This window comes from Corvus kubaryi, unplaced genomic scaffold (assembly GCF_017639235.1).
Source record: "Corvus kubaryi isolate FWS band 111438036 unplaced genomic scaffold, C.kubaryi_AGA036_p1.0 37285, whole genome shotgun sequence".
Classification (NCBI taxonomy): domain Eukaryota; kingdom Metazoa; phylum Chordata; class Aves; order Passeriformes; family Corvidae; genus Corvus; species Corvus kubaryi.
The window spans coordinates 23,449-49,481 of record NW_024581089.1 but is presented as its reverse complement, the minus strand read 5'-3'; the positions used below and the strand labels follow the sequence as shown (position 1 = coordinate 49,481).

Sequence of the window (26,033 nt, the reverse complement as noted above, 5' to 3'; positions counted from 1 at the left end):
TCTCAACATAGATGAACAAAGTAAGATCTACAGAGACTAAAAGGGCTATATTTTAAAAGGCTGCATGAAGTCACAGTTAAGAAGCAAGAGATGGAAAGCAATCCTGTTCTAGTTTGACATCAATCTCCCAAGATTCCCACATTCCCCAAGAACAACTTAAGTAAGCCAAGGTGGAGTCCCTTTAGGTTGGAGCTTGACACGAAGTAAGTCTTGTATGCAGCACTCCTCTAGCTGAGTGTGGGAAAAACAAGAAGTTGCATAAAACAGCAAAGATGATAAACTCCTCCTCTGAGCATATGCTTCATACATCTGGCTAAAGGTTTACAAGATCTACAGCAGACCAGACTCCTGCACAGCATCACAAGAAAACTAGAGGAGCAATGCTCTTTCTCTGAGTAGGCTATCACAGTCCTCAAGCTGTTCCCAGAATTGTCTGCCTCCCAGGTTTTGACTTAATTAGAATGGAACATGCACGCACAAAGCAAATCATTCAAAATGTTAAAAGCAAAAAGGAGTGAGTCATTGCTGATTCTGCCTTTTTTTTTTTCCCTTTTCTTTTAAATCTCTTTTACAAGCTTCTCAATTGTTACAGCCCTAAAAGAATGAAAAGACAGTATCATCAAGCCTTTTTCCATCTGAAAGTCAAAACATATAATGTCCAAACACACATGGCACAGCCCAGTGACTAAAGCACTACCTGTGACCAAGGCAACCTGGCTCCCACCGGTGTGTCAGGCACTGCCTTGCTGAATAAGGTTGGGCCATCACCTCTCCATGCCAGCCGTGTTTTGCATCCCACATACCAGCTGGGTTTACTGACTTTTCTCTCCCTTGAGCTCAACTCCACAGCTGCCTCTGCCCTTGACTTCCAAGTTTCTGCTCCTGTATGCTGCGTAACCGTGCTGGTCTCAAGTGGCTCTAGGAACAGCAGCACATCAGTTCAGCTTGCATATTTAGTTAACAAGTTTATAGCCATGTAATTCAAAGTAATTAACCTCTTTGCTTATGCTTGTTTAACACAATAAAAGCAAAAGAAAGCTTTATTTACAAGACCAAAAGACACACAGTACACAGGAAGGGAGGGCATTCACCGATTCAGGTGATTTTGTACCAGTCTGTTAAAAGGATTTACTTTCCCTTTGAAATACTGTATTCTGACTTTACTTAAAATCCATTTCCAACTGAGTAAGTTAATGCTAAGCCCCATTGGGTACTATTTTCACAGGTCAAATAAATCCACCTATATGCACCTCTTAGGCTATATCAGATGTTTTGTAATCAAGGCAAGGCCTAAATCAGTTTAAAAGCAGCACAAGGTTTGCCTGCATGCCAAATCACGGAACCAAACAAGGCTATAGGCAGGACAAGTTCCCATGGGCCATGCCCTACAGTGGGCTGACGGGATCAGCTCATAAGGAACACAAGCCACCATTTTCGGACTGTCCCCCGGGCAGCACTTTTCCCACATTCTACACCTAGAGGAGATCTTGCATGAGAAAAACTTAATGTGTCAATTGCCTAATACAGCGTTTCTATTGATAAACTGTACAGATTAGATCTGGAATTTCCTTTACAAAATAACGTAATTAAAAAATATGCCAACGGCAGGACCTGCAACAAAACAAAGCTATGTGAACTGAAGTCTGCCATATTATTTTCGTGGTGGTCCCCAGTGAGGAAGTGATTAACACCAACGTAAGATTTCTCCTTCCACACAAAAGCAGGCATATGACAGCATCGCCACCGCACCCTGGTCCCGGCCATCGCCCCCCGCCGCCTGCTCGGGTTTCTCCCGGGGGCGCGGTGGAGGCAGCCCCAGTCCCGGGGAGGGGCAACCCCTGCCCGGCTCCTCGCCCTACAGCAGCCCTGGGGTGGCCCACCTACCGGACCCCGAGGCGGAACGGAAGGGGACGGGAAGAGAAAGAAAAGCGTTTACCCACCTCCCTCCCACGTTCCCCTTCACAGGAGCGGGGGTCGGGGCAGAAAGGCCTTTTTTTCCATCCCTTCCCTGTCGTGGCCCGGCCTGCAGCCAGGCGCCTCGGAGCTGTCATTTTCGGGAAGCGTGCAACCGCCCTGTCGGAGCCAGGCCGAAGCCTGGGAACCCGCCGGTCGCCCCTCAGCAGCCCCGGGGCCCCTCAACCTGCCGCCCCCACTCTCACCGCTCCGCGCCGCCTTCGCCCCTCCACCCGCCACGGCCGCGCTCGGGCCCAGGCCGCCAACCTGCCGCCGCCCCCGCCTCACCTCCTTCAGCTGCTCCATCTCGGTGCGGATGGTCTCATACTCCAGCTCCAGCTCCTCATACTGCTGCTTCAGCTGCTGCTTCTCCTCCAGCACTGCCAGCCCGTACTCCGCCGCCTGGATCTTCTCCCGGGTGGTCTCGCCCAGCTCCTGGAAGAGACGCTTGATCTCGCTCCGCAGCCACTCGGGCTCCGACTCCATCACCAGTCGGGCGTACTCCTCCTCTTCCATGGCCAGCGACATGTCGGCGGGGGGGCCGCCGGCCGCCGAGGCGGATGGGCGAAGGGGCGAACGCGCAGCCCGTCTTCCGCTCCTAACAGCGGCAGGGCCCGCAGGCGGCCATGGCAGGGCCCGCTCGGGCCGCCATCGACGGGCCAGGCGCGCGCTGCTCCCGCCGCGGATCCTCCCTGAATCCCGCCCGCCGCCGCACTCGCCGCAAGCGCCGAACGCAGTGAAATCATTCAAAAGGCACGGCCGGGCCGGCGCCCCGCGGCACGCTGGGAGCGGGAGTCCCCGGCAACCGCCGCGCCGCGCGCCGCACAGCTCGCCGGACTACAGCTCCCGGCATGCATCGTGATGGGCGAGGGTTGTGGCGGGCGGAGGGGAGAGGGACCTCTGCCGGGCGGCGCGGGTAGCGCGGCGGGGAGAGTGTAGGGCAGGCGGTGCCCGGGGGCGGCCCAGCCCGACAGGGAACGCACCCCGGGACCCTTCCCCCCCCGCCAGTGCCCCCGGACACACATTCGGGCACAGGCCCCCGGACCACGGGCACATACCCCGTGCACACAGCCGGTGCACACCCCCCGACGGCCCGGACCACGCTCAGGAGGGCTTTCGGGGTGGGTTTGAGAAAGCGCCGGGATCGACTCGGTATGAAAGATGGGGCCTGTGCACCTGAGCGTGTGGGGGGAAGACGTTCCGATGCGGCGGGCGGTGCCACAGCAGCACGGAGAGAACAGAAGGTCACAGGAGAAGGCTGGCACCAGTCCCACGCCATACCGAGAGCTTCCAGCATCTCACTGTTCCCGGTGTTTTGCATCTAGAGCTGTAATTCCTGCTGCAAGGCGTTCTCCGCCCACCCACAGGGACCAAACCGTGTCTCCCGCGACATCCTGAGGATAACCACGGCTACGGGACAAGGTGTCTGAGCTACCCGATGAAAGGACCGATAGGACGGACCCACCGCCGTGACCAGCCGTGGGACAGTTACACTTGAGCAGCTGTATTGTGCTGCCTGGAAAGGATTTGCCAGCCTGTGAGGAAAATCCCATCAGCCTTTGCTTCAAGTTACACCCATTGGGCACAGTTGGTGGCAAAGGTACAGGGATTGGGACACTCTTTGGGGCACCACGGGTAGAACTGATTTCTAAAGCGTTATGAAGACTGAGCAGAGGCAAACCTCTACTAGTTGGGCCATTGCAATTCCTAAACAGCTCCATAAAGGTGGAATGTGTGTGCCCCTGTGGGGTGGGGAGATGCTTCACTTCCGTGGTCAGGGGATCCCTGCAGCTTCACCCTCCCTTCATACGGCAAGTACAGCTTGGACGTTCTTCCAGCGTCAAAAACAATTGGTAATGAACTGGTGAGCAAATAGCAAGCATAATAAAAACAATTACGTGTTTGAGCACTCCACAAGGTCTCAAACATAAAGCAACATATTTGCTCACAGCTGCAGGGTTTTTTCAAGCTACTTTGAACTTCTACCTGTGCACTTATCCCTTTAATAAGCTGTGTAATGGCTGAATGCTGCCTGTTAGTCACGAGGCTGCTTCCGTCAAGTTTTCTTCAGGGCCCTGGCACTGCCTGGAGCTCCCTGTGCATCAAGTGCAGGTATGCATTTGTCCCGTGAGCACTGATATGACACTCAAACAGTCACCTGGACCTTAGAAGTAGTAAATCAATGTCCTCAGCCTATAGTGTGCATGTGAAATTCCTGTGAAATTCCTTTAGTTTTTTATTTTCAGAATTCTCAGGAAAAGGCATTTTCACTCTCGTGCGCCTCTGTACCATCACGACTGTCACAGAATGTTTTTAGGGGGTTTAAATACTCTGATTCTTTTATAAAGCTAAGTGAGGAAAATAACAGTGTTGCCTCTCCTCCACACTCTGTTTTTCACTATTAGGATTTCTTCATGGCCTTTCAGGTTTTTCTTTTGTCTGCCCAAGTAGGTAGCATTGCTAGTCCCACCCATTTACAATTGATTCTTCATTAAGATATTTTTAATAATAAATACTGGCTTTTTTTCTTTTACCTCATACTTTCTGAGCCTTCATTCCAGGTTTTCTCTGCAACTCTGGGCTCAAGCACATTTGCTACCCTTCAGTACTCCTCCCTCTCCTAAACTGAAACCTGCATGTAATGACTTGCTCTCAGGACACAGAGCGTCAGTTCACATCCTGAATATTTCTGGGATTACAAGTGAATTGTGACATCTGACCAGTTTGGGGGGGTTAATAGAGATGAGCTGATCAACTCGTCATAGCACAAGGGTCTTCACTGTGTAATTTGTTTTCTAGGTCATTTCTAGAACTATAGCTTGTTGCTAGGTTTCACACTTTTTTATTTTATAAACTGCCCAAGATGCAAAGGCAGAATTTATAAATACTGCAATAGCTAATTCAAAATCATTTCTGCCCAGTTTCAGAAAACCAGAGTCACTTGTCAAAGTTAAGGTTCCCATCATCCTTCAAGGTAATGATGCAGGGTAATAAAAGCTTGTAATGAGTGGAGGAGTGCAGCCTGGCCAGTGCCCATCACCTGCTCCTGAGCACAGCCAGAGACCACTGCCCATTTCCCCAGGCCACTGTCCCCAAACTCCGTGAATGCAAAGGCTTGGCTGCCACCCCACTGATTCAAGGTGTCATGGCCAAGTGTATCTTGGTGATACAGACTTGCGCAACAGCTGGAGATTGTTGCTCTTGTTTTTCCTGTTGAGATTTTAAAGCTATCCACTGAGAACAAAGTGGTAGAATTATACAGGAACCATCTTGAATGCTAAAATAAATTTGAGTAGCGTTTCTTCCACAAGAAGAAACACTACCCTCGAGCGGATCAACACTCCTACCCAACTTAGTGTCATCTGCAAAGTTACTGGGGCTGCACTCAATCCCCCACATCCAGATCATCAATAAAGTTGTTAAACAGGACCAGCCCCAAAATCGAGCCCTGGGGAACACCACTAGTGTCCGGCCCCAACTGGGTTTAGCTCCATTCACCACAACTCTTTGGGTCTGGCTATCCAGCCAGTTTTTTACCTATTGAAGAGTCCACCCATCCAAGCTGCAAGCAGCCAGTTTTTCTAGGAGGATGCTATGGGAGACAGTGTCAAATGCTTTCCTGAAGTCTAGATGGACACATCCATAGCCTTTCCCTCTCTACTAAGTGGGTTACTTTGCCATAGAAGAAGATCATGTTGGTCAAGCAGGACCTTGCTTTCACAAATCCATGTTGGCTGATCCCCTTGTCCTGCATGTACCGTGTAATGGCACTCAGGATGATCAGCTCCATAAACTTTCCTGGAACCAAGGTAAAGGCTGACAAGCCTGGAGTTCCTTGGATCCTTCCTTGATCCCTTCCAACCCTTCTTGCAGATGGGTGTTACATTTGCTAATTTTCAGTCAGCTGGAACTTCTTCAGTTAACAAGGACTGCTGGCAGATAATTGAGAGTGGTTTGGCAAGTTCTTTCACCAGTTCCCTCATTACTCTGGGATGGATCCAATCAGGGCCCATAGGCTTGTGAGTGTCTAACTGGCAGAGCAGATCACTAACCATCTCCTCCTGCATTACAGGGGCTTCACTCAGCTCCCCATCCCTGAGTTCTAGCTTTGAAGGCTGGTTATCCTGAGGACTATTGGTCTTGATTTTAAAGACTAAGAAGGCTGTTAACATTCTTGTTGCTAGTGCAAGAGGTCCTTTGTTTAACTGTTATTTCAGCTAAACCCCCTTCATCCAGTCCTTTGTATTTGCTAACCTGTCTGTTTGGAGTTAGCATTGTGTGACAGCAGGTCCTGTCTCCCCAAGCCCAGCCAGCCCATCTGCTAGGGCAAGTCTCACTGAAGCTTGGTGGGCAATCCAAAGTGCTGGAAGGTGGGAAAGCAAACATCAGAGAGGACACACCCTGGAGTTAGATGCTCAGAGACAGAAGGTGCAGCTGCCTAGGAAGATCTGTCATCACGGAGGGAATGCAGGTGAAGAGATGGGGCTCAGCAGAGCGGTGTGGAGGAGTGAGGACCTGACCAAAAGATGCATCGTAGCAGAGAAGACTCCACACCTACTTTGTTGAAAGCCAGTAGGTCTTGCACTGGTATAAACAGGTTTAATCGTATATTGAAGTGTTGAGTGATTCCCTCAAATATTTAGTCATTAAAAAAATCCAAGGACAGAAGTTTGTGGGTGCAAGATGCATCACAGCAAAGTAACTGAAATGAACCCTCCCTAAGTTTGATGAGGACAAACCTTTTCCCCAGCACACCAGCAGCATTCAGAGGGTTTTGCTTACATTTTGACGTACTGCTTAATGCTCCTCTCTCAGATAGCGGCATTTGCCAATAACTAAGGAAATACTGACAGTAACAGGAAGGCTGCCTTAGATCGATTATGGTGCCAGTTATATGCCAGGATGGCTCTTGATACAGTCATTGTTTCCCAAGTATAACACTTATATTTTAATTTCTTCAAGCACAGTTTACAATGTTCTTCTGTATTAAAGAATCTGATCTGGCAGCTTGCCACAAGCAGAGATTTTTGGTTTTATTTTAGAATAAAGACAACATGAGATTATAAGGGATTTACCCAGTTTTGGACAAAAATAAGATTCATTTGAAAGTGATACTTTAAAGGCAAAAATGTCACATAGTAAGTCTTCCCTCACCCTATAGCATCACTGAGTCAATACACACTTTCATAACTTCTTAAGAACATTATTAGCTGTGATTTCTTCAGAGTAATGGGATCATGCCTTTCATAATTACACTTACTCCCTAGCCTTGGGGTGTTTCCAAATGAAGGTGAGCATGATCAGACCTGAGACAAGAGCAGAGGGAAGAAAGGGCGTGGAGGTTATTAAGCAGGAGAAAAAGAGAAGAGCAATTACTCAAAAAGCCAAAGCTTTTCTGGAAAAATTGTCAAAAAGGAAAAGTCATTTCAGCATAGGAGTACCAAACAGGCAAGAGAGCGCAGGACATCTGTGCCGGTTTGGACAAATTCAGAGGAAAATATCCTCTGATAGAAGCCAGGCTACAACCATCCCGTCCCCCACGAGGTTTGGGGGAAAAAAAAAATTTCCTCAGAGGAAAGTGAAAGAGATAAAAACCTATTTATTTAACAAACACACTAGAAAAGGATAATAATGCTAAATAATAAAACCTCTCGCTGTGAAGAGAAACCTGGGAAGATTTCAGAGTCCTTCTGTAGGTGTGGTCTCTTTCCTCCTCCTCGGAGCTTGGTTGATGTGCGCCCACCTCCTGGGCCTCAGTGGAAAATTCTCCCAGTGTGTTCTGATGTTGAAACAGTCCAGAAGAGAAGAAGGGAAAAAAACGACATCCCAGGAAAACAAAGTTCAACTCTCCGTCTCCCTCTGGAGAAAAGGAGCCGAAAGCTGGCTGAAAAGCAAGAAGGGTGCTTCCTCTGCTCTTGGCTGCTGCAGCAGGAGAACGCAGAGGAGTGTGCATCTGTGTCCTTGAACAACTGTTTTGAAAAGTTCATTCTGTTTTTTCCTCTCCCCCCTCTCAGGCTCAGTTTAAAGGCACATAAAGGCACAAAATTAATTTCTGGGCATAAAGCAGCAATAGGGGATACACATCATAAAGTCGCCCCAAGACAACATCGATGCCACAGAAGAAGCAGCCATGTAACTGCCAGAGGTGGCTGTAATAACCAAGAGTGTTATTAGTTGGTTAGTAATAAACCAATGTTCATACAGTTCTCGAGCTTCTGAAAGACAAGGGAAAAACAGGGCAGAAGTAAAGAAATAACTGGGGAGAGGATGGCAGCAACAGGCAAAGGCGGGGTAAACCTGTTTTCTTTGGCTTTCAGGTGATGACTACCAGGAAGAGATGAAAAAAATATTGTCTTCTGTTTAGTTTCTGCTGCCTGTTGTCTTTTCCTGCCCTAACTGCTCGCACAGTGCTGCCCATATCTCTGTGCAGGTCTTGTAACAGAATTCCAAGACAAACCATCCCACAGTGGGAAGCATAAGTGAACTTCCATGGAGCCAAGCGCACCAGGGCAGGGGAAGGCAGCCAGTGGGGACACCAAGAGGGATTCATGGAATCACAGAACAGTTTGGATTGGAAGGGACATTAAAGATCATCTCGTTCCAACTCCTCCAACTCCATGGGCAGGGACACCTTCCACTAGCCCAGGTTGCTCCAAACCCAATCCAGTCTGGCCTTGAATGCTTCCAGGGATGGGGCCACCACAGCTTCTCTGGGCAACCTGTAGCAGGGCCTCACCACCCTCATTGGGAACAGTTCTTTCCCAATACCGCGTCTAACCCTGGTCTCTGTCAGTGTGAAGCCATTCTCCCTTGTCCTGTCACTCCAGGCCTTTGTCCAAAGTTTGTCTCCAGCTCTTTTGGAACCCTCTTGGGGAACTGGGGAGGGGGCTCTAAGGTCTCCCTGGAGCCCTCTCTTCTCCAGGCTGAACAGCCCCAACTCAGCCTTTCAGTTTTGGTGGATTCTCAGTCCATGTGACAGCCTTGCAAGAGGCAATCCTGTCCCTCCCCATGCAGGGACCAGATAATGCTCCCACTCAGCATCCAGGCCAGCTCCAGGCTGTTTGCATCAGGGCTGGGCCACAGAATGTCGTTGCTTTCTCACCGTGGTATAAAAACGTCCTAAAAATGGAGGCACCCTGTTTTTCTGCATCAGTATGGTGGGGATCAGCTCATCCAGGAGAAAAAACCTCTCCAATTTCGACCTAGGTATCCAAATTTCGAGAGTGCAGTTTGCTAGTGTAGCTTGCCAAGGGGGTGGTGCCTTGGAATTCAGATCTTTCATTCTAAGGTGGGGTTCGGGTAGCTCTTGTAGGTTTGAATAGGTTTTAAACTTTGACCAGATCATTTATGAACCTGGTTACAGTTCCACTGAAGCTAATACACAGTTTAGATGAACAAGTAGATCAGAGAAAATTCACGGCTAGGTGAAAATGAACTTAAAATCCTCTAGACTGTTCAGTACAGGTAGCCTATGCCAGAGAAAAAAAAACCATTCTTTTTCAAAGTATTAAAACTCATTCTGGAGAAAAAAAAAGGAATCACCTTGGAAATATCCAAAGGGGGTTTTAGGAGAATAAAAGCTTTTTCCTTCTCTTTTACACAACAACCACAGTCAATTCCAGAGAAATAGTCTGTCAGCACCAACATACTTAATGAAGATTGCAGTAATGACTTGAATGCTCTTTCCCTGTTTATCACAGCTATGAGGATTAAAATTTAGCATACTATTGCTCAGCATACTATGTATTTCTCTTTGGTTGAAGTCTCTATACGCAGATTGTCAAAAGAAATTTAAAAAGACCCCCAAAACACAAAAAAAACCCGAAACAAAAATCCACCCTGCCAAAAAAAAAAAAAAAAACAAAACGCCAGTATGAAGGAAACCAGATCCCAGTACCTAAAGGAAGCTGGTATCTCCATCCTCAGGCTATTATCATAGGGACTATGACTGTTGACTTAAGGTGACCTCTGTCATCTGCAACAAAATTTCCAAGCAAAGATCTGAATCAGCTGATGAATTAGCACAAATGCTCAGATCGCTCTGGCTGGTGGGAGAGGGAGAAAGGAGAGAGGAAGGAGAGAGAGAGAGATTTTCAGATTTCAGCTTTACTCTGGTATTTAAGTCCATCTGTGTTGCCCTCAGAATTACAGTTGCTAGAGCTGTTACTGCCTTCAATTTTGCTCACTGCCAGTTAAAATGCTCCTCTTCCCTTCACAGAAGCCATTTCTCTTTCCAGCAGCATGAGAAAGACAGGCAAAGGAAAAGCAGCTTCCCCAGGTGGCAAACTGTCGCCTCTACTGGCAAGAGCCCTTGGTCCCAGGCTTCCACAGCAGAACTGCTGCCCTTTATCTCTCTGCCGTTCCACACGATGCTGCCTTTAGGTCTGGGGAAACAAATCTTTAAAACATCAGGCACAACCCATTTGCACAAGCACGGATTCACAGGAGCTGCAGTCCCAGTACAGACAGTTGTGAGCGGGTAGCAAAAGTGAAGCTAAAAGAGGCTATAGTCAGGGAGACATTCCAAGTGAGCTGTATGGACCATGGACATGGGTCTGAGCTGGTGGAAGATGATGTGGTGTACGGGACTGAGTGATTCCAGCAGCCAGATAAGCTAAAATAAGCATGCTACTGATTATTCTCTACAAACCAGAGAAGGCAATAAAGAGATGTGTAATTAGCCAAGGATGGATGAGCTTCCAGAAGTCAGGCCAGAATTAACTAAGTTCAGATAATTTGTAGGAAATAAATGACAGAGAGATAGCTCTCCCTCCTTATCTAAATATGTTTTCTCCAAACAGGAAGTAGCTTGGAAAGAACAGTTTAGGTTTCTCTGTCGTAAATTGTGGATGCAAATGCACTTCCCGCTCTGCTGAGCTACTGTGGAAAGCATGGAAGGGAAGGTGGTAATTCGTTTTTCCAGACCAGGAATACGGTAGGCATTGCTGAAGAAGGTGATGGAGAAATTGCCTAAGACAGAAAAGCTTAACAAGCAGGTCTGGAGGAACTGGCATCAGGTGAAAAGCTTAACACCTTGCTGGCAGAAATGCATGTGGTATCTCCCCCATATGAGGAGTAGTGGGAGGGTCACCTACATCCTTTCATGTGCTCTGGAAAACCAGATCAGTTTATTTGACATGAGCATGCAAAATGAGGGAGGATTAACTCCTCTCCCTTTGCTTTAGCTCCTTCTCTCTAAAATGGGGCTCAAAATACCCCCTCTCTCCACAGGGCTGAAAAAAGATGCTGTGAAACCTGTGCTGTGTGCCATAGCCAGAAGGATTTGGTAATTTTTAACAGTTATCATGGATGCAGGAGGTAAGACTGAGTCGCCCACTACGAGTGAAAAGAAAGTAATTTATTAACCACTTATTCATGGTTGCTCTTTGCTGCTCAGCTTGGTTGAGCTGAAGGAAGTCCTGAGAAAACATATTTTTCAAGAAAGGTTACCAAATCTGACAGTCTTCATCTGCATTGTAACTTCCATTGGAACACTGAGAGAGGGATCTGGAATGTATATACAGTCCTGGGATCAGCAGGTTTTTAATGGCTAATGCATTTTCTGCAGATGTACAAAGTGTCATCTGACATAGGTATACTCCACATGGATCTTATTTCCCAGTAACTGGATTGTAACTGATAGGCTGCTGTGCCTCTTGGAAAGTATGTGCCTTGATTGGAAAGTATTGGGGTCTTCAGTGCCTTTAAGGGGGAATAGAAAACTTGTATCTATGGCAGAGATATGTGGGGTTAATCAGGCATTAACAACTTAGGCGGGAAAGCATCTTCTGGGGATTAGTGACCATCTGGGAGAAACCAAAGGCCTAAGAAACCCTGATTATTAGTGTATAGGCCTTGTTCTTTCTCAAGGTCATTAGTAGGGCTATAGGGTACGGCTAGATCAGAGTCCAAATATCCGTTCAAAGGTGCCCTCCGGCCCCTGAGGCGTTTGTGCCTGGTTTGCAGCCAGCTGTGAATAAACAGGTACTGGTGAGAAGGTTTTGAATGCGTTCAGAGACCATGTTTGAATGAGGGACAAAAGGTTCACAGATCAGGTAAGTTTTAATCTTTTCCGTTTATAATATCCATCAATTAATTTATTTTACAATAAAGGCTTTACCCTTGAGTTTATTAGAAGCAGTTTTGGTGGTGTCAGTCCCCAAAGATGACTGTACCTTGGTGTCTCAGATTTCTTGCCTGGCATACCCACTGGCAATGGGTATGAGAGATGTTTCACAGAAGAAGTGGGAATTGCAGGATAACCTACCCAAATGGAGTCTTTATTGCTTTAGTATGAAATTTGAAAGCTTAATTTTTCATTATTTTTATACGCACACTTTGTGTACATACACATAGGTATGTGCATACAGAAAGAGAGAGGGAAACAATGGGATGACAGTGAGGTCCACAGAGCTCTGATCATTCTGGACCAAATGGTTGGATTATTTCACCGTGTCTCTCTGGCTCCCCCAGACAGGTGGCGCAGCACGGCTTTGAGTTTTCAAGCAGGCCTGACAATTGCAAACATCCTCCTGGTTTTTTGCCTTTATCTTGAAATCTAGAGCTGAGGCGGGAAACACCTTGGGGTCATCCCCGGCTCTTCAGTACTGGGGGAGGCTGAGGCCTGGATCTGGCGGCCTGAGGAATCGGGGGGAAGTCATAGTGAATGCTTGGAAGCGCAGGCCGGGGTTTGGATGGGGCCGAGGGCAGGGATGGGGGGTCCGGGTCAGCGCCACCACTCCGCCGTGCTTGCCCCAGGCCCGCCCGGCGACCGGTGATGCAGGAGGAGCACGAATGCCATTGGCGAACGGGCCGTGATATGGCCAATGGAAGCGCGAAGCGGGCGGGGCGGTGGCGCCGGGGATCTGCTGGGCACCAGGTGACGTCAGGTGTCGCACGGGTCATCGTTGGCAGCTCGCTCGGGCGCGTTAAGGCAGGGACTCTGTTGGCTCCAGGCAACTGAGCAGAGATGGTGCTCGTTGCAGCCTGTGGTGAAGAGCATGGTGAAGCAGCTGTCCTGCAGCAGCCCATGAAGGTCCACACCTGCCGACATCCACCTGCAGCCTTTGGAGAAGCCCAATGCCCTAGCAGGGGGGTGTGCCTGGGAGAGACTGTGACGCTGTGCTGGAGCAGGTTCCTGGCAGGACTTGTGGCCTTGAGGAGAATCCATGCTGGAGCAGCCTGTTTCTGAAGGACTGACCCCATAGAAAAGACCCATGCTGCAGCAGTTTGTGAAGAACTGCAGCCCATGGAAAGGACCCATGCTGAAGAAATTTGTGGAAGATTGTCTCCTATGAGTGGGACTCCACACTGGAGCAGGATGAGGAGGAAGGAGCAATGGACAATACGTAATGAGCTGATGACAATCCACATTCCATGTCCTGCTGTGAGGTGTGTTGCTCAGAGCCTCCCAGAGCCTCAGTGTCTCTCTTTCATGGCTCTCAGGCATAGTGGAAGGGTGACAATCCCCCATCCTTCCAGCTCTTACAGAGACAGGAGGCAGGCATGGGGGCAGGAGTCAGGAGTGGAGGAGACCCTGATCTAAAACCATTCTGGACAGAGGATGAGATCAGCCCTGGAGCAGCTCGATGTGCTCAAAATGCCTTCCTATGTCGGGGTGTCACTTGTCCTCCCTTCCCCTTCTCTCCTCAGTGAAACAGCTTACTTCTCTCCATCTCTCCCTGGTTCGTGGCCTGCTCCATCCCACATCTCACTCAGCAGCCCCACAGTGGTCTGGTCTCAGGTTGTGACTGCCCTGTCAGGAACACGCACTGGCCATGGAGAGATGTGGGAGGGGCTGTCAGAGGACTGGCTTCTCCTGACATGCCGGGTGGAGACCAACCACAGTCCAGGGAAAGGAAGAGTCTTCCTGGCTGCAATACGGAGTCTCTGTAGTGCACTGAGGGGTTTCCTCGGAAAAGCTCCTGAGGGGGAAGAAGGGTGAGAGACACGAGAGCTATGTGCATTAGGGGAAGTTTGTAGCTGTTTAATGCGGTGGTTTTCCAGAACAAAACCGTGTCGGTCCTGATGGGTCAGGGACGGGACACGAAGTAAGAAGGGAGAGCAAGCGGTTTTTGCTGGGTGGACAACCAGGTCTCAAATGATGAATTCCTGGGTCTCCCATGTAGCCTCGTTACCTTTCCTGCAAAGGAGGGACACCATGAACCATGCTGACAGCCAGGGAGTTCACCCCTACGGAGCTGCTGCTGCAACCCCTGGACCAACCTACATGCCCGTAAATCTTACAGCAGGTGATGGGAGGGAGAGCTCACCTGCGCTTCCACCACCAAAATCCCCCGGCAGAGGCTATGGCCACAAGAAGCAGCACTGCAATGGTGATGCTGGCAGTTGGAGCTCTGCTGCGGTTTTCTGAGACAGGGAGAGAAGAGGGCATCTGTGTGAGGATGGCAGCACCAGTCAGGAGCTGCCTATCACAGGGCCAGTGGCTGCTATCTGCAGCCTGCATCCCATCACCCATGGGTGGCACCTACCCCACGGGATGAGAAGGGCGCGGGTGCCCAGGCTCTGGTGGCGCACACGGCAGACATAGCTGTGCCCATCACGGGGGGTCACGGCCAGGACGCTGCGGAGCTGGTAGGTGAGGTCAGCATTGGGCAGGACGGCGCTGGTGTTGAGCACCGGGCCCGGAGGCACCTCCTGGCCATCCCGCAGCCACGCCACGCTGATGGGACGGGGGTAGAAGCCAGTGACGTGGCAAACGAGCAGCAGCTGGTCTAGGCTGGGGGTGCGGGCGAAGACCGTGGCCACAGGCAGCTCTGGGGAATGAGAGCAAAGGGGTGGGGCAAGCCTCGTTGTGTGGGGGGCTTTGGGGCGGCTGTTGCAGGATCAGGGTGGTCTCACCTTGTCTCTCCAGTGCTGCCCTCCCATACCGCTTCAGGGAGAGGACGTTGCTCTGGCAGATCTTGATGGAGAGAAGGTACTCCAAGAGCACTGTGACGGACTTCTGCCTGTTGAGGCTCTTGCTGACCAGCTCTGCCAGCTGGAATGGCTGCCGGGCCTCCCAGCGCTGTTTATCTACCTCAAAAGCTACGAGGTCTCTGCCATCCCAGCCGATATCCAGGAAGCCCCGGCTTGTCCTGTTGGGGTACAGCGCACAGCCTGCACGTAACTGGACCACCAATGGGTCTGCCAAGGGCAAAGCCAGTGGAGAGGTCTCATGAGCATGTGAAACGTGGGAGGCATGAGGTGGGATGTGGCTGAGGGCACATACAGGGGTGCAGTGGAGAGCGGGGTGCAATGGGCAGCAGGGCATAACGCCATGCTTCAGGAGACCCTGGACACCCTGCAAGCCCTCAGGCCCCTTGGAAGAATGGAGTGGATACCAGTGTGGAGTGCTTGCTTAGAAAGAATTCTGTTCCCCAAAATACTTGCCCCCAGTTTTCTCTTTCATGATCTTTGCGGTGTCAATCCTGCAGCTCCAGTAAATTTGGCGGCAGCTCCCTGACATGCAGAGGGGTTCCCTGTGCCAGATGGCAGAAGCCCCAAGGGGTATTTTTGGTCTGCTGCCCTACCCACTCCTGCCAGTTCCAGCAGCTGCAGTGCTTCAGGAGCTGTTGCACCCTGTGAGACACCGTGCAAATGCCATCCTGATGGGGAGGAGGCCACAGACGGAACCTGGGGAGAAGGACTAGGGCTCTGGCAGGGCTCGTTCCCATACTCACAGTGCTGTTTGGTCTGCTGAACTGTGTCGTGCACAAATCGGATCATATTGCGCAGAGCGACTCTATACTGGGACAATATCTTTTCCCCGTCACCCTCAGTTGCAGCCTGGCTGGCCCAGGACCAGTAGAAGTGGATGCTCCAGTTGGCAGGATCCAGTGCAAAGATGGGTATGTCCTCCACGACTGCCACGCATGACACCTCAGCAGAGCTGATGTTGGCAAAGAAGCTAGTCAGGAGGTACTGGATAACCTGTGGCTCTGCTAGGAGAAAGGATGGAGATGGGAAAGGGTGCAGGAAGGAGATGTGTGGAGGTGCTAAAGGGAAAACGGGGGAAGTGGAAGTGCTGGAGGCGGAACAGGGGATTCAGACTAGATAATAAGAAAGATCTTTTTTAGTGCGAGGGGTAGTGAGACACTGGCACATGTTACCCAGACATATGGTGGATGCCCCATCCCTGGAAACATTCAAGGCCAGGTTGTTCGGGGCTCTGAGCAGGGAAGGTGCCCGCGCCCATGGCAGAGGGGTTGGACTGAATAGCCTTTAAAGGTCCTTTTCACTCCAAATCATTCTGCACTTCTATGATCCTTTTCATAGGATCATATGAGCTTTTCATTCTGCTCAGGGTCGCCTTCCTGTCTGAACTTCCTCTGACTTCACTGCTCTTTTTCCTTCTCTATTTTACTTTCAACAAAGTGGTTGTTTCCTGCAGAGGATTTTAGGCATTTTGTCCCCTCCCCTCCATGCCTCCCTCCTGGCCAGTGCTGCTCTCTGACTGTGCAGAGCAGATGAAGGGGCACCTCGCTGCTCATTTGGGGTGATGTTTCCCCCCAGGACAAGCACCTGTGCCAGGACCTGTATCTGCCAAAGACCTGCACATAGTGCAGAGGATATAGAGGATGGTTGGAAGGAAAGGGTATCTTGTCCAGGTTTGGGGCTCCCTGATAGAGCCAGGACATCAGCCCAGAGATCAATCCGGCGTTTCCGTGTCTGATGCTGCCTGCCCTGGAAGCATAAGGTCTCACGGGGTTGTGGTAAAACACTCTGTGTGACAGCAGTGCCCAAAACAGCCTCTTGCAGGTGCAGCTCCCTAACGAACGAGGGGCTGCCGGAAGGGGCCCTCAGCACCACGTGGAGCTGCGACCTGCCTGGCACCCATGGGCTCCCTGCGGGGGGAGGACATCTTGGGGGGAAACTCAACACCCAAGGCCCGGCTGGGGACCACTCTTGTCTCATCTGCTTATGATCCAAGGCCCTGTGTTGGAGCTGGTGGGGCAGAAGTCTTGAGCTGGAGGCAGGAAGAGAGAGGGTGGGCAAGGACAAACATGTTCGGGTGGTGCACAGTAGGAGGTGGCCCTCCAATGCTGGGGATCATCTGTCCCCCCCATACGGCACAGTGGCCTGGCCATGCCTCCCCTGAGGAGAATTTGTGGGGTCCTCTGACAGGGTGTTGGGGGGGGGTGAAAGCAGTTGAGGTGAGCCAGAGCTCCCACTTACCCTCTGGGTCTGCCCACATCCCAGGGAGGAAGATCGGGAGAAAGAGGAAGAGGAGGAGGTGAGGGGGCTGCATGGTGCATGCGGCAAGGCTGAAAAAGCAGCAGCAGTGACCGTGGGAGGAGGAAGAACCTGTGGGATCCCAAGCTTCAACCCAGCCCAGCCGTCACTGCAGTGGCTCTCCACCAATAGGAGAATGAATGTGTCAGGGAGGGGCCCAGAGGTCCCAAGCTGAAGGCTGGGGACGTGTGGGAGGGACAAAAGATGAAATAAGGTCTTGAGCATGAAGTGCCGTGACAGGCTGGGGCTGGGAAAAGCCTAGCCAGAAGGAGAAGGCAGGGAAAGAGAGTCCCAGGAAACAGCACTAGGAAAAAAGATTTTCAAGGATCTAAGCTGGGTTCTCCTGACTCCCCCTCCCCACAAATTTTACATTGTCCTATCCCTGTTCTTGTGGGATGCATCAGCTCCAATGCAGGTGACAATGGCTTTTGGATTTCAGACCTGACTGGAGAAAGATGGTTGCTGTCCTCTCAGCCCCCACATAGGGAGAAGGGATACTTTGGGTCACCCCCTTTCCCATTCCTGGCACCTCCAGCTCAGGCTACTCCTGCATCACTTGCCTAATTCTGGGGATGGGGCTCCCAAGGAGGAGGTGACAAGCTGTTCCACTTAGTCCCGAGCTGTAGGACACTGCTGGGGAGCCCCAACTCTGCTCTAAACACCTGGGGATGGGCCCGGCAACTCCCCTTTCCTTCCCAGCAGCTTTGGTGTGGAATCCGGTCCGCCTCCCCAAGAGTCCCCTGTGCATGGGAACAGAAGTGGTGGGAGCTATCCCCCTGCTCTGTCCCCACTGGCACCAGTGTCCTGTGCTGGAGGGACAATGGGGTGACCAGAGTCAGCCTCTCCCCCACAATGTCCCTGATCGACTGCTTCTCCCCGACTCCTCTCCTCAGCATGCAGTTTCTCTTCCCCTTTTTTGGGTGGTGCCTGCACTGGGGGGGAAGGCAGAACCAAAACCACAGCCAAGGGGAAGTCTGAGGGGTGCACCTCGGTAGCATCCAAATACTGAATCTTTTCGCTTCCACGGAGCTGTCCCAGAGAGAAGTCGGGCTGCTGCGGTGGCCTGGTAGGCCCAGAAATGGCCCCAACTTCCCCAGCGGCATGACACAGGGGATGTCCGCCTATACCACAAAGTCCGCATCCCTCCCACTCGTCCTAGACCCAAAGGAGAGTGTTTGGCTGTCAGGATGGCAAAGCACAGTCACGGGGCAGCCAGGGAGGGAAGAGACAAGGGGACTTTTGTCTCTGCAGTCCTGTGAGGTGATCACTTGTCCCCATGGTCTCCCCTAAGATGACTGTTGGCCACTTCCTGCTGAGCAGCTGAGAGGCCGTTCACAGCCCTCTGTCCTGCACAGGTGCATGTGACACTACTGGTGTCTGAGTTGCTGATGGGACAGGACCGGGCACCTGGCTTGTGCAGGTGGTCACGATGTGTTTTGCCCCCTCAGAATTTCCTCCAGATGTCTCCCACTGTTGCAGTGGATCTGCTTTAAAGTTCTGCTTTAGCCCTTGCACTTTTCTATTGAATATACTTCTCATGTTCGGAGCTTTTTTCACTTTCCTTTTTACTCACAACTTCTTCCTCCTTCGTATTGTCACTTCTCTGGTCTGAAAATGACCCAAGGGGACAGAGGGTTGTTGGTCCACACAGGCTGTTGGTCTTCACAGTCCTCTCGAGTGACCGTGGTCCTCAGAGTCACCCCCAGGTTACCACTGGTCCCCACAGTTCTCTCAGGTGACATTGGTCCTTACAGTCCTCTCAAGTGATTACTGGTCCTCACTTTCCCCCTGCCCTAGGGGACTGTAGGACTTTGAAGTGCTCATGTGGCCCCCGGTCCTCAAAGACCCCACAGGTGACACTGGTCCTTGCAATCTCCCCTGGGGTGAAGGCTGTAACCCCCTGAGCCGTGCCTGGGTGAGTTGGGGCGGGGTGGACAGCGATGCAGTGCCACTGGGTGTCACTCCGGGTGGGTGAGTGGGTGGGCAGCAGCACCCAGTGCACTGGGCTGGGATGAGGTGCCTTAAGAACCCTCTTAAAATGCCTGGGTGAGGTGTGTTATTGTAAGGTCTCTTAGGGAATGTGAGCAAACACTTGCAGACACCTCCCTGGTACCAGGTGTTTGTGGGTGTGGTACTCTAGGGTCTCTTGGGAGGTCATTCACATGAACACCTTTCCTCAACAGGTTTCCTCACTGGCTGCACCTGCTCTCCTGGTCTGCCCTGTCCCATGAGTGCTGCAGGATGTTCCACTCTGCTTGGGAGAGAAATTGCCCCATTTGCCTGTGGATGCCAAGGCTGCAGGGAGGCATGCCTGCACCTAAGAGTTTCATCTGTCTGTCCCAAGTCAGCAGGGGCTGGGAGAGGCTTGGTGTCACTCCTCTTGCAGTGAGGTCCTTGAGCCCTGTCATGTCAGCAGGTGACTCTGGCTCCCAGAGAAATGCAGTCCTGACCCCAGCTTTGTGGTTTCCAGGGTCTGGCCATTGGATTTGTGGTGGACATGGCAACAAGGCAGCCAGGTTTTCTGGCTTGCACACGGCTGCCAGACTTATCCTGGGAAACTTTGCAGGAAGGTGTCCAATAAAACCAAACCTTTTGAAGCTACATGTTCAAGTTGATTGGGAGCATGAACTACATGCCTTTCTGTGTGTGTGTGTGTGTGCTATCTTTGATGGGACACAGGCTTCCTTTTTCTCCTTTATTAGGAGCCTCGGGGTCACTTTACCCCCCTGTGCACAGTTGCTTATTTCTATGCAATATGTAAGAATATGTTCATATATGCACAGGCACACACGTACTGTTTTTTCCCCGTGCTTTGGTGCTTTCTGCAATTAGTGCCAATAATTCAGTGGTGTTTCAGCTTCCATACGTGGCTGATCAAAACCTCTCCAAGCCCACGCAACTGCTAAGGAAAAGCACGTGATCTTAGTGAAAATATGAATGGTTTATTTTCATTTCATACACATCTGCAGCTCCCACACATTACACCAGAATTTCAGTGTTACTCAGCACTTTGTAAAGCCATTTCTGGCCAGGTTCTGTTAGTCTGTATGGAACAGCTCAGTCTCAGCGCAAATATTTCTGGAATATGGTTAATAAAGGCAATTTTTAGGGGAAAAAAAATACCAGAAAGTGACAGTAGAAGGGTACAGCTTTCCACCTTCTGACAAAAGTGTTACTGAACCAGAACTGGGAGAATTTGCCATTGGGCATCGAGGTGCCCTCGAGCGTCAGTGGGTGCACTGGCCAGTGCCACAAGCTAAGAGATGATCACGTGTAACAAGTGAGGAGGTCTCCGACTTGGATTTGTGTCTGTTTAGAAAATTCAAGTGAGTCAAACGCTGCCCAGGTTTCTCCTGTGCATCTCTGAATGGAGTTAGTCTTGTAATTGGCAATGCCCAGAACTTAGGTGAAGCAGAAAAAGGTAGTTCTTGTTGCTGTGAAGGCAGTGGAAGGGAATGGGGACTGTTGGCTCCCTTCTGAGCTAAGCTTCTTTGCTCAGGATGGAGTTCCTGGACTCTGATTCCTCCATCTGCTGGTGCTTTCTGAAATGAGAGGGGAGCAGCTGATGGATGCTCCATGGCAGAGACCTTGTGGGAGTGCAAGACAGCATCTGGCAGGGCCAAAGCAAGAGCTTTGCTGCTCAGTGCAGAAATCCCCTGGGCATCTCCTCCCCTCCTTTCTCACTGCTGCTCCACGGGACAGACAGGGACTCACCTTTGTCTCCACACCCAAAGCACTGACATGGCGGCTACGGCCATGGCTGCAAGCAGCCCAGCCACGAGCCCTGTGATCAGCACCACTTCTGAGTCCCCTGGGAAACATAAGGAGAAGCTGCCATGAACTTTCTGGGGTTTGCTCCATCTTGCAGGGCAGGGTGGCTCAGGAGCCCCATGTCATCCCCCACGGGTGGCACCTACCCCACGGGATGAGAAGGGCGCGGGTGCCCAGGCTCTGGTGGCGCACACGGCAGACATAGCTGTGCCCATCACGGGGGGTCACGGCCAGGACGCTGCGGAGCTGGTAGGTGAGGTCAGCATTGGGCAGGACGGCGCTGGTGTTGAGCACCGGGCCCGGAGGCACCTCCTGGCCATCCCGCAGCCACGCCACGCTGATGGGACGGGGGTAGAAGCCAGTGACGTGGCAAACGAGCAGCAGCTGGTCTAGGCTGGGGGTGCGGGCGAAGACCGTGGCCACAGGCAGCTCTGGGGAATGAGAGCAAAGGGGTGGGGCAAGCCAGGATGGGGCAAGCCCCGTTGGGGCACAGCTTGGCCCCAGTGTGGGGGGGCTTTGGGGCAGCTGTTGCAGGATCAGGGTGGTCTCACCTTGTCTCTCTAGAGCTGCCCTCCCATACTGCAGTAACACCTCCATGTCCTCGACACAAGTCTCATTGAAGAGAATTTCCACCAGCTCACTGAAGGCAGTGTAGTTCTGGAGAGATGACTGGACATACCGTGACAAGTTGGTGTCCTGGGAGAAGGTCCAGGTGGCATTCTCTGTGTCCAACTGGAGGAAATCCTGACCATTGTAACCCACATAGGCAAAGGCCCGGGAGGTTCTGTTGGGGTAGAGCTCGCAGCCTGCCATGCACTGAACCACAAAGGGGTCTGGTGGGGCAGAGAGGAGAGAGAGGTTGCATGAGGGGCTGGGATTGCCTTCCTGCAGACATGGTCAGTGTCTCCTATACAGCAGCAGCACTATCACATCCTTCCCCACTTCCCAGCTGCTGTTCAGAAAGGGGATGCAGTGAAGACTGGGCACTCACAGGGGACATCCCTTTGCCTGGCCCCTTCATTGACCAGATGGTTGAACTGCTGCAAGTAGATCTTAACCAGGTTCTCAAGGGTGTCCCAGTCCGCTTGGGGCAGGGCTGGGCGCAGCCAGGGCTGGTAGAAGCGGATGGAGAATGTGTGTTTATCAAGAGACCCGAGTTCGATGTCTTCCAGCAGGCCCAGCCCTTCTGTGTCCACAAATGAAGTGTTTTGGAAGGTGGTGGTCTGGAGCAGCCGGATAGTGAAGGTCCCTACATGAGACAATGGTTGACAGGGAGGAGATGTGACTGGGAGAAGAGGGCTGAGCAAAGTGGAGGGGCTGAGGGATGGGTCCTTGAGGTTGCAGGGATCCATGGGCCCCCCATAAGCCCCTTACACCCTTTACAGCCCCAGTTCCCATCCCCTGCACCCACCTGGCGTGGCTACATCCCTGCTGGGGAGGAGATGTGGAGCCAGGGGACAAGTGAGGAAGCGAGTACCCAAGGTGGGTGGGGAGCAAGAAGCCTCTCCCCTATAGAGTCCCATGGAGGTAGAGGTATATGAGCCAGGGGTCCTACTTACCCTCCAGGTTTGCCCATGTCCCAGAGAGGAGGAAGAGGTGGAGGAGGAGAGAGAGAAGGCAGCAGCAAGGGGACCGCATGGTTCCAGCAGTGAGGCCCAGAGTGTGCAGCAGAGGGTGCAGCAGCAGGAAGAAGAGACTGCTGAGAGATGTGGCCTCGGATGTCTCCTCAGACTGGCTCTGCCTGGGCATCTCTGCTGGTGCTAATGGCCCTGGCAGCCAATGGGGCTGGCACTGAGGTTTAGGGGAGGGCTCTGAGGTTCCCACTTGGAGTGAGCTGGGGCATCCTGAGTATGGCTGTGAGTGCTGGGGGAATTTGATTGGGAGCAAGGTCATCCCATTGCATGCAGGAGCAGTCCCTCATTGCTGCAGCAGCACCTTGCCAATCAGGGTGATGTGGGTGAACTGAGTCTTCTTTTCTACCCCCCTTTCGGGTGGACGTGTCACTTGGCCATGCGCTGCATCCATTGTCCTGATAGGAGCGTCCCTTACTCGTGCCTGGCATATCTGGCCCCGCATAGAACAGGCATTGCCACCTGCTCTGTGCTGCCAGGTGGGTTCACAACAACGTGGCTGTCTTTCCCACAGGGGGCAGGCAAACCCTATTCCCACCATGGGGCCTCACGTCTGGGCTCTCTGTGCTCCCAGGCTGTGCACTGGTCCCATGCCTCTTTGTTACCTCCCAACTGTCCCACAGCCAGGCCACTGTGATGGCAACAGTTATATAAGCCAGCGATGTGGCAAACCTGCAGGAGAGCTGGGCCATGGCCTTGGAAAGCTGTGAGGGGTGAGAGGGATGGAGAAAAGTTGATGGCAATATCCCTTGACCCCTCAGCACTGCTGGTCTGATCCTGGGGAAGGGACTTCCCAGGGTTGAGGTAATGAGCAGTTCCAGCCTGGACCACAGCTGTGGGGTCAGGGATGGCTGCAGGGACAGCTGGAGGAAGCAGTCCTCCAGGAGCTCTTCTTGGGGTGCAAGAAGCGAAGAGCAGCTATAGTGTGGTGGTCGCCGCCAAGGGGAAAGATGGGCTGCAGGGGCTGGAAAGGACCGTTTCCCATTGACAGTCATCAGACTCCTGGAGCAGTGGCACTCGGCTGGACAGGATCTTCGAACTGGGATGGGGATGAGACCCCCACCATCGGGCCCATTCCAGGGAGTTGCAGTGGATATGCAGCTTCCCCCTTTCCATGGAGCTCCATCTATGCCATGGAGCCTGGGAGCTGCCTCTCTGCTTCCCTGCACCCCACAGTGTCGGGGAGCCTGAACTCTGCCCTAAACACCCCCACAGGGGAGGGCCTGAGGATTGGCTGCAGCCTGGCAACTCCCCTTTCCTTCCCAGCAGCTTTGGTGAGGAATCCGGTCCACCTCCCCAAGAGTCCCCTGTGCATGGGAACAGAAGTGGTGGGAGCCATGCCCCTGCTCTGTCCAAACTGGCACCAGTGTCCAGTGCTGGAGGGACGATGGGGTGACCAGAGATAGCCTCCCCCCACGATGTCCCCTATCCACTGCTCCTCCATCACCTGCAGTTTCTCTCCCCCTTTCCTGGGGGCTGCTCATGTTGAGGGCAAAGGCAGAGCTGAAACCACAGCCGAGGAGAAGTCTGAAGTGGGGTGACCCCATAACAACCAAACACAACAGGAGCAGGGGTATCCACGTTGGTATGTGACCCTTCCAAGCACAACTGGGACCAGGTGTCACTGCTCCATGTTGCCATTTTTGGTGTCTCCCTCTGTAGGGACATGGGGAAGGCCCATATGGGGCTGCTGCAGGCTGAGCTCCAGCACCCCATGGCACTGAGTCAGACATGAGGACAAAAGGACACCGAACCCCTTCCCTTCCACGGAGCTGTCCCAGAGAGAAGTCGGGCTGCTGCGGTGGCCTGGTAGGCCCAGAAATGGCCCCAGCTTCCCCAGCGGCATGACACAGGGGATGTCCGCCTATACCACAAAGTCCGCATCCCTCCCACTCGTCCTAGACCCAAAGGAGAGTGTTTGGCTGTCAGGATGGCAAAGCACAGTCACGGGGCAGCCAGGGAGGGAAGAGACAAGGGGACTTTTGTCTCTGCAGTCCTGTGAGGTGATCACTTGTCCCCATGGTCTCCCCTAAGATGACTGTTGGCCACTTCCTGCTGAGCAGCTGAGAGGCCGTTCACAGCCCTCTGTCCTGCACAGGTGCATGTGACAAAACTCAAATAACAAGCAATCCCCAGTAGGTCCAGATGAGGTGCATCAATCCACTTCTATCTACTCATATTTCATTTCTCCTTACTGGTGGAAGTAATCACTAGATACAAAATTGCTAAATCCTACAAACTCCAGGGGACCAAAGACAAACCCAAAACGGTCACTTCATTTGAAGTAGACCAATTTGGCTTTGTTCCTGCCCATTCCCAAGCTCAGCTTCCCCTCAGACTTCTCCTGCTCATTACAGCTGCAAGTCACACTCAATGCCACCGGCCAAGCACCAGGAAGTGCAGAGTACAGGGTCTGTGCACAGCAAGGCCTCTTGCTTTGCCTGTGCTCGCCCCTGGCTTCTCTGCAGATTGCAGTCCCCTCAGGGGCAAGAGGGGGTGGTCCTGGCTGGCAGGTGATGCCCCCATCCTGCTGCTCACCCACCCCCTCAGGGGGAGAGGGCAGAGAGTCACAAAGGCAAATGTGAGAAAACACTCAGAGGTCACGATACAGATGGTTTAACAAGGGAAAGAAACTCTCTCAGGAAACACTTCTTCACCACATCACACTGTGGCCAAGGCTGGAAGGGAACTCTGGAGACCATTGGGCCCAAGCCCTTGCCCAAGTGGAGTCACCTACAGCCAGCTGCCCAGGACCACATTCAAGTATCCCCAAGGTAGGAAAACCTCCCTGCTCAACCTCTGCCATGGCTTGGTCTCTCTCACACAGAAGAAATGTTTCCTGATGGGGAACAGAACCTCCTGTGTCCCAGGTCAAACTTTCTGCCTCTGGGCCTGCCCTTGGGCACCAGTGCCAAGAGCCAGGCTCTGGTGTCCCAGCTCTCTCCCTCCAGGCATTTGAACATTGATAAAATGCCTCCTTGAGCCTTCTCTTCTCCAGGCTGCACATTGCCAGCTCTTGGTAAAGGTCCTTTTTTATGCTAAGATCAGGGAAGTGGGATGTCATCTTTTGACATAAGCAGTGATAAATATCAACTCAGGGATAACTGCTCTTACTTACGGCTTGTTATCAACCCTTCATCCCTTTCCTGGTCCCCCCTCGCCCTGTGCATCTCATTGCACAGTCCTCGGGCAGAAGGGATTGAATTGGTACACACAGCCTTGACTTAGGTTTGTGGGAAAGGACTAAGGAGAAAAAGATAAATGGAACCAGTTTCATAACTGTTCCATTCTTCTTGGAGGGAAAGCTTCGTTCCACTGCTGAGGGTAGTCCAGACCAGAACAGGTCAGTATGGAGGGTGGATGCCTGTGGGCCAGGGTGGAACAAGCCAAAGGGCCCAGGTGTTGCACTGTCTGACTCAGAGCATAGTCTTCTCCTGCCAGGCA

General features: G+C 52.0%; 2 protein-coding genes across 3 annotated transcripts in view; both read right to left on the bottom strand.

The window, feature by feature from the left end:
- Positions 1 to 2,673, bottom strand: part of BICD2 (BICD cargo adaptor 2) — a 60,939-nt gene extending 58,266 nt beyond the window's left edge. For both annotated transcript variants that reach the window (XM_042026609.1, XM_042026610.1), the window contains exon 1: positions 2,242 to 2,673. In XM_042026609.1, coding sequence (XP_041882543.1) covers positions 2,242 to 2,481 — 240 coding nt within the window. In that variant the 5' untranslated portion in view covers positions 2,482 to 2,673. The remainder of the gene's footprint in view (positions 1 to 2,241) is intronic.
- Positions 2,674 to 13,910: 11,237 nt separating this feature from the next.
- LOC121663928 lies at positions 13,911 to 22,722 on the bottom strand. Its single transcript, XM_042026763.1, has 11 exons — positions 22,518 to 22,722; positions 21,950 to 22,207; positions 21,510 to 21,791; positions 21,105 to 21,389; positions 20,902 to 20,998; positions 17,131 to 17,285; positions 15,636 to 15,896; positions 14,815 to 15,099; positions 14,445 to 14,729; positions 14,226 to 14,322; positions 13,911 to 14,095 (listed from the first exon to the last, which is right to left on the bottom strand). The coding sequence occupies exons 1-11, from the start codon at positions 22,705 to 22,707 to the stop codon at positions 14,050 to 14,052; spliced, it is 2,241 nt and encodes a 746-aa protein (XP_041882697.1). The 5' UTR covers positions 22,708 to 22,722; the 3' UTR covers positions 13,911 to 14,049.
- Positions 22,723 to 26,033: the final 3,311 nt, after the last annotated feature.

Excerpts from the sequence above, each read along its gene's own strand:
- LOC121663928 (XM_042026763.1), bottom strand. The coding sequence starts at position 22,707 with ATGCCCAGGCAGAGCCAGTCTGAGGAGACATCCGAGGCCACATCTCTC. Across the intron at positions 21,792-21,949 it reads CAGGCAAAGGGATGTCCCCT|ACCCCTTTGTGGTTCAGTGC; the intron begins GTGAGTGCCCAG and ends CTGCCCCACCAG. Across the intron at positions 15,100-15,635 it reads TCAGCAGACCAAACAGCACT|ACCCATTGGTGGTCCAGTTA; the intron begins GTGAGTATGGGA and ends TGCCCTTGGCAG.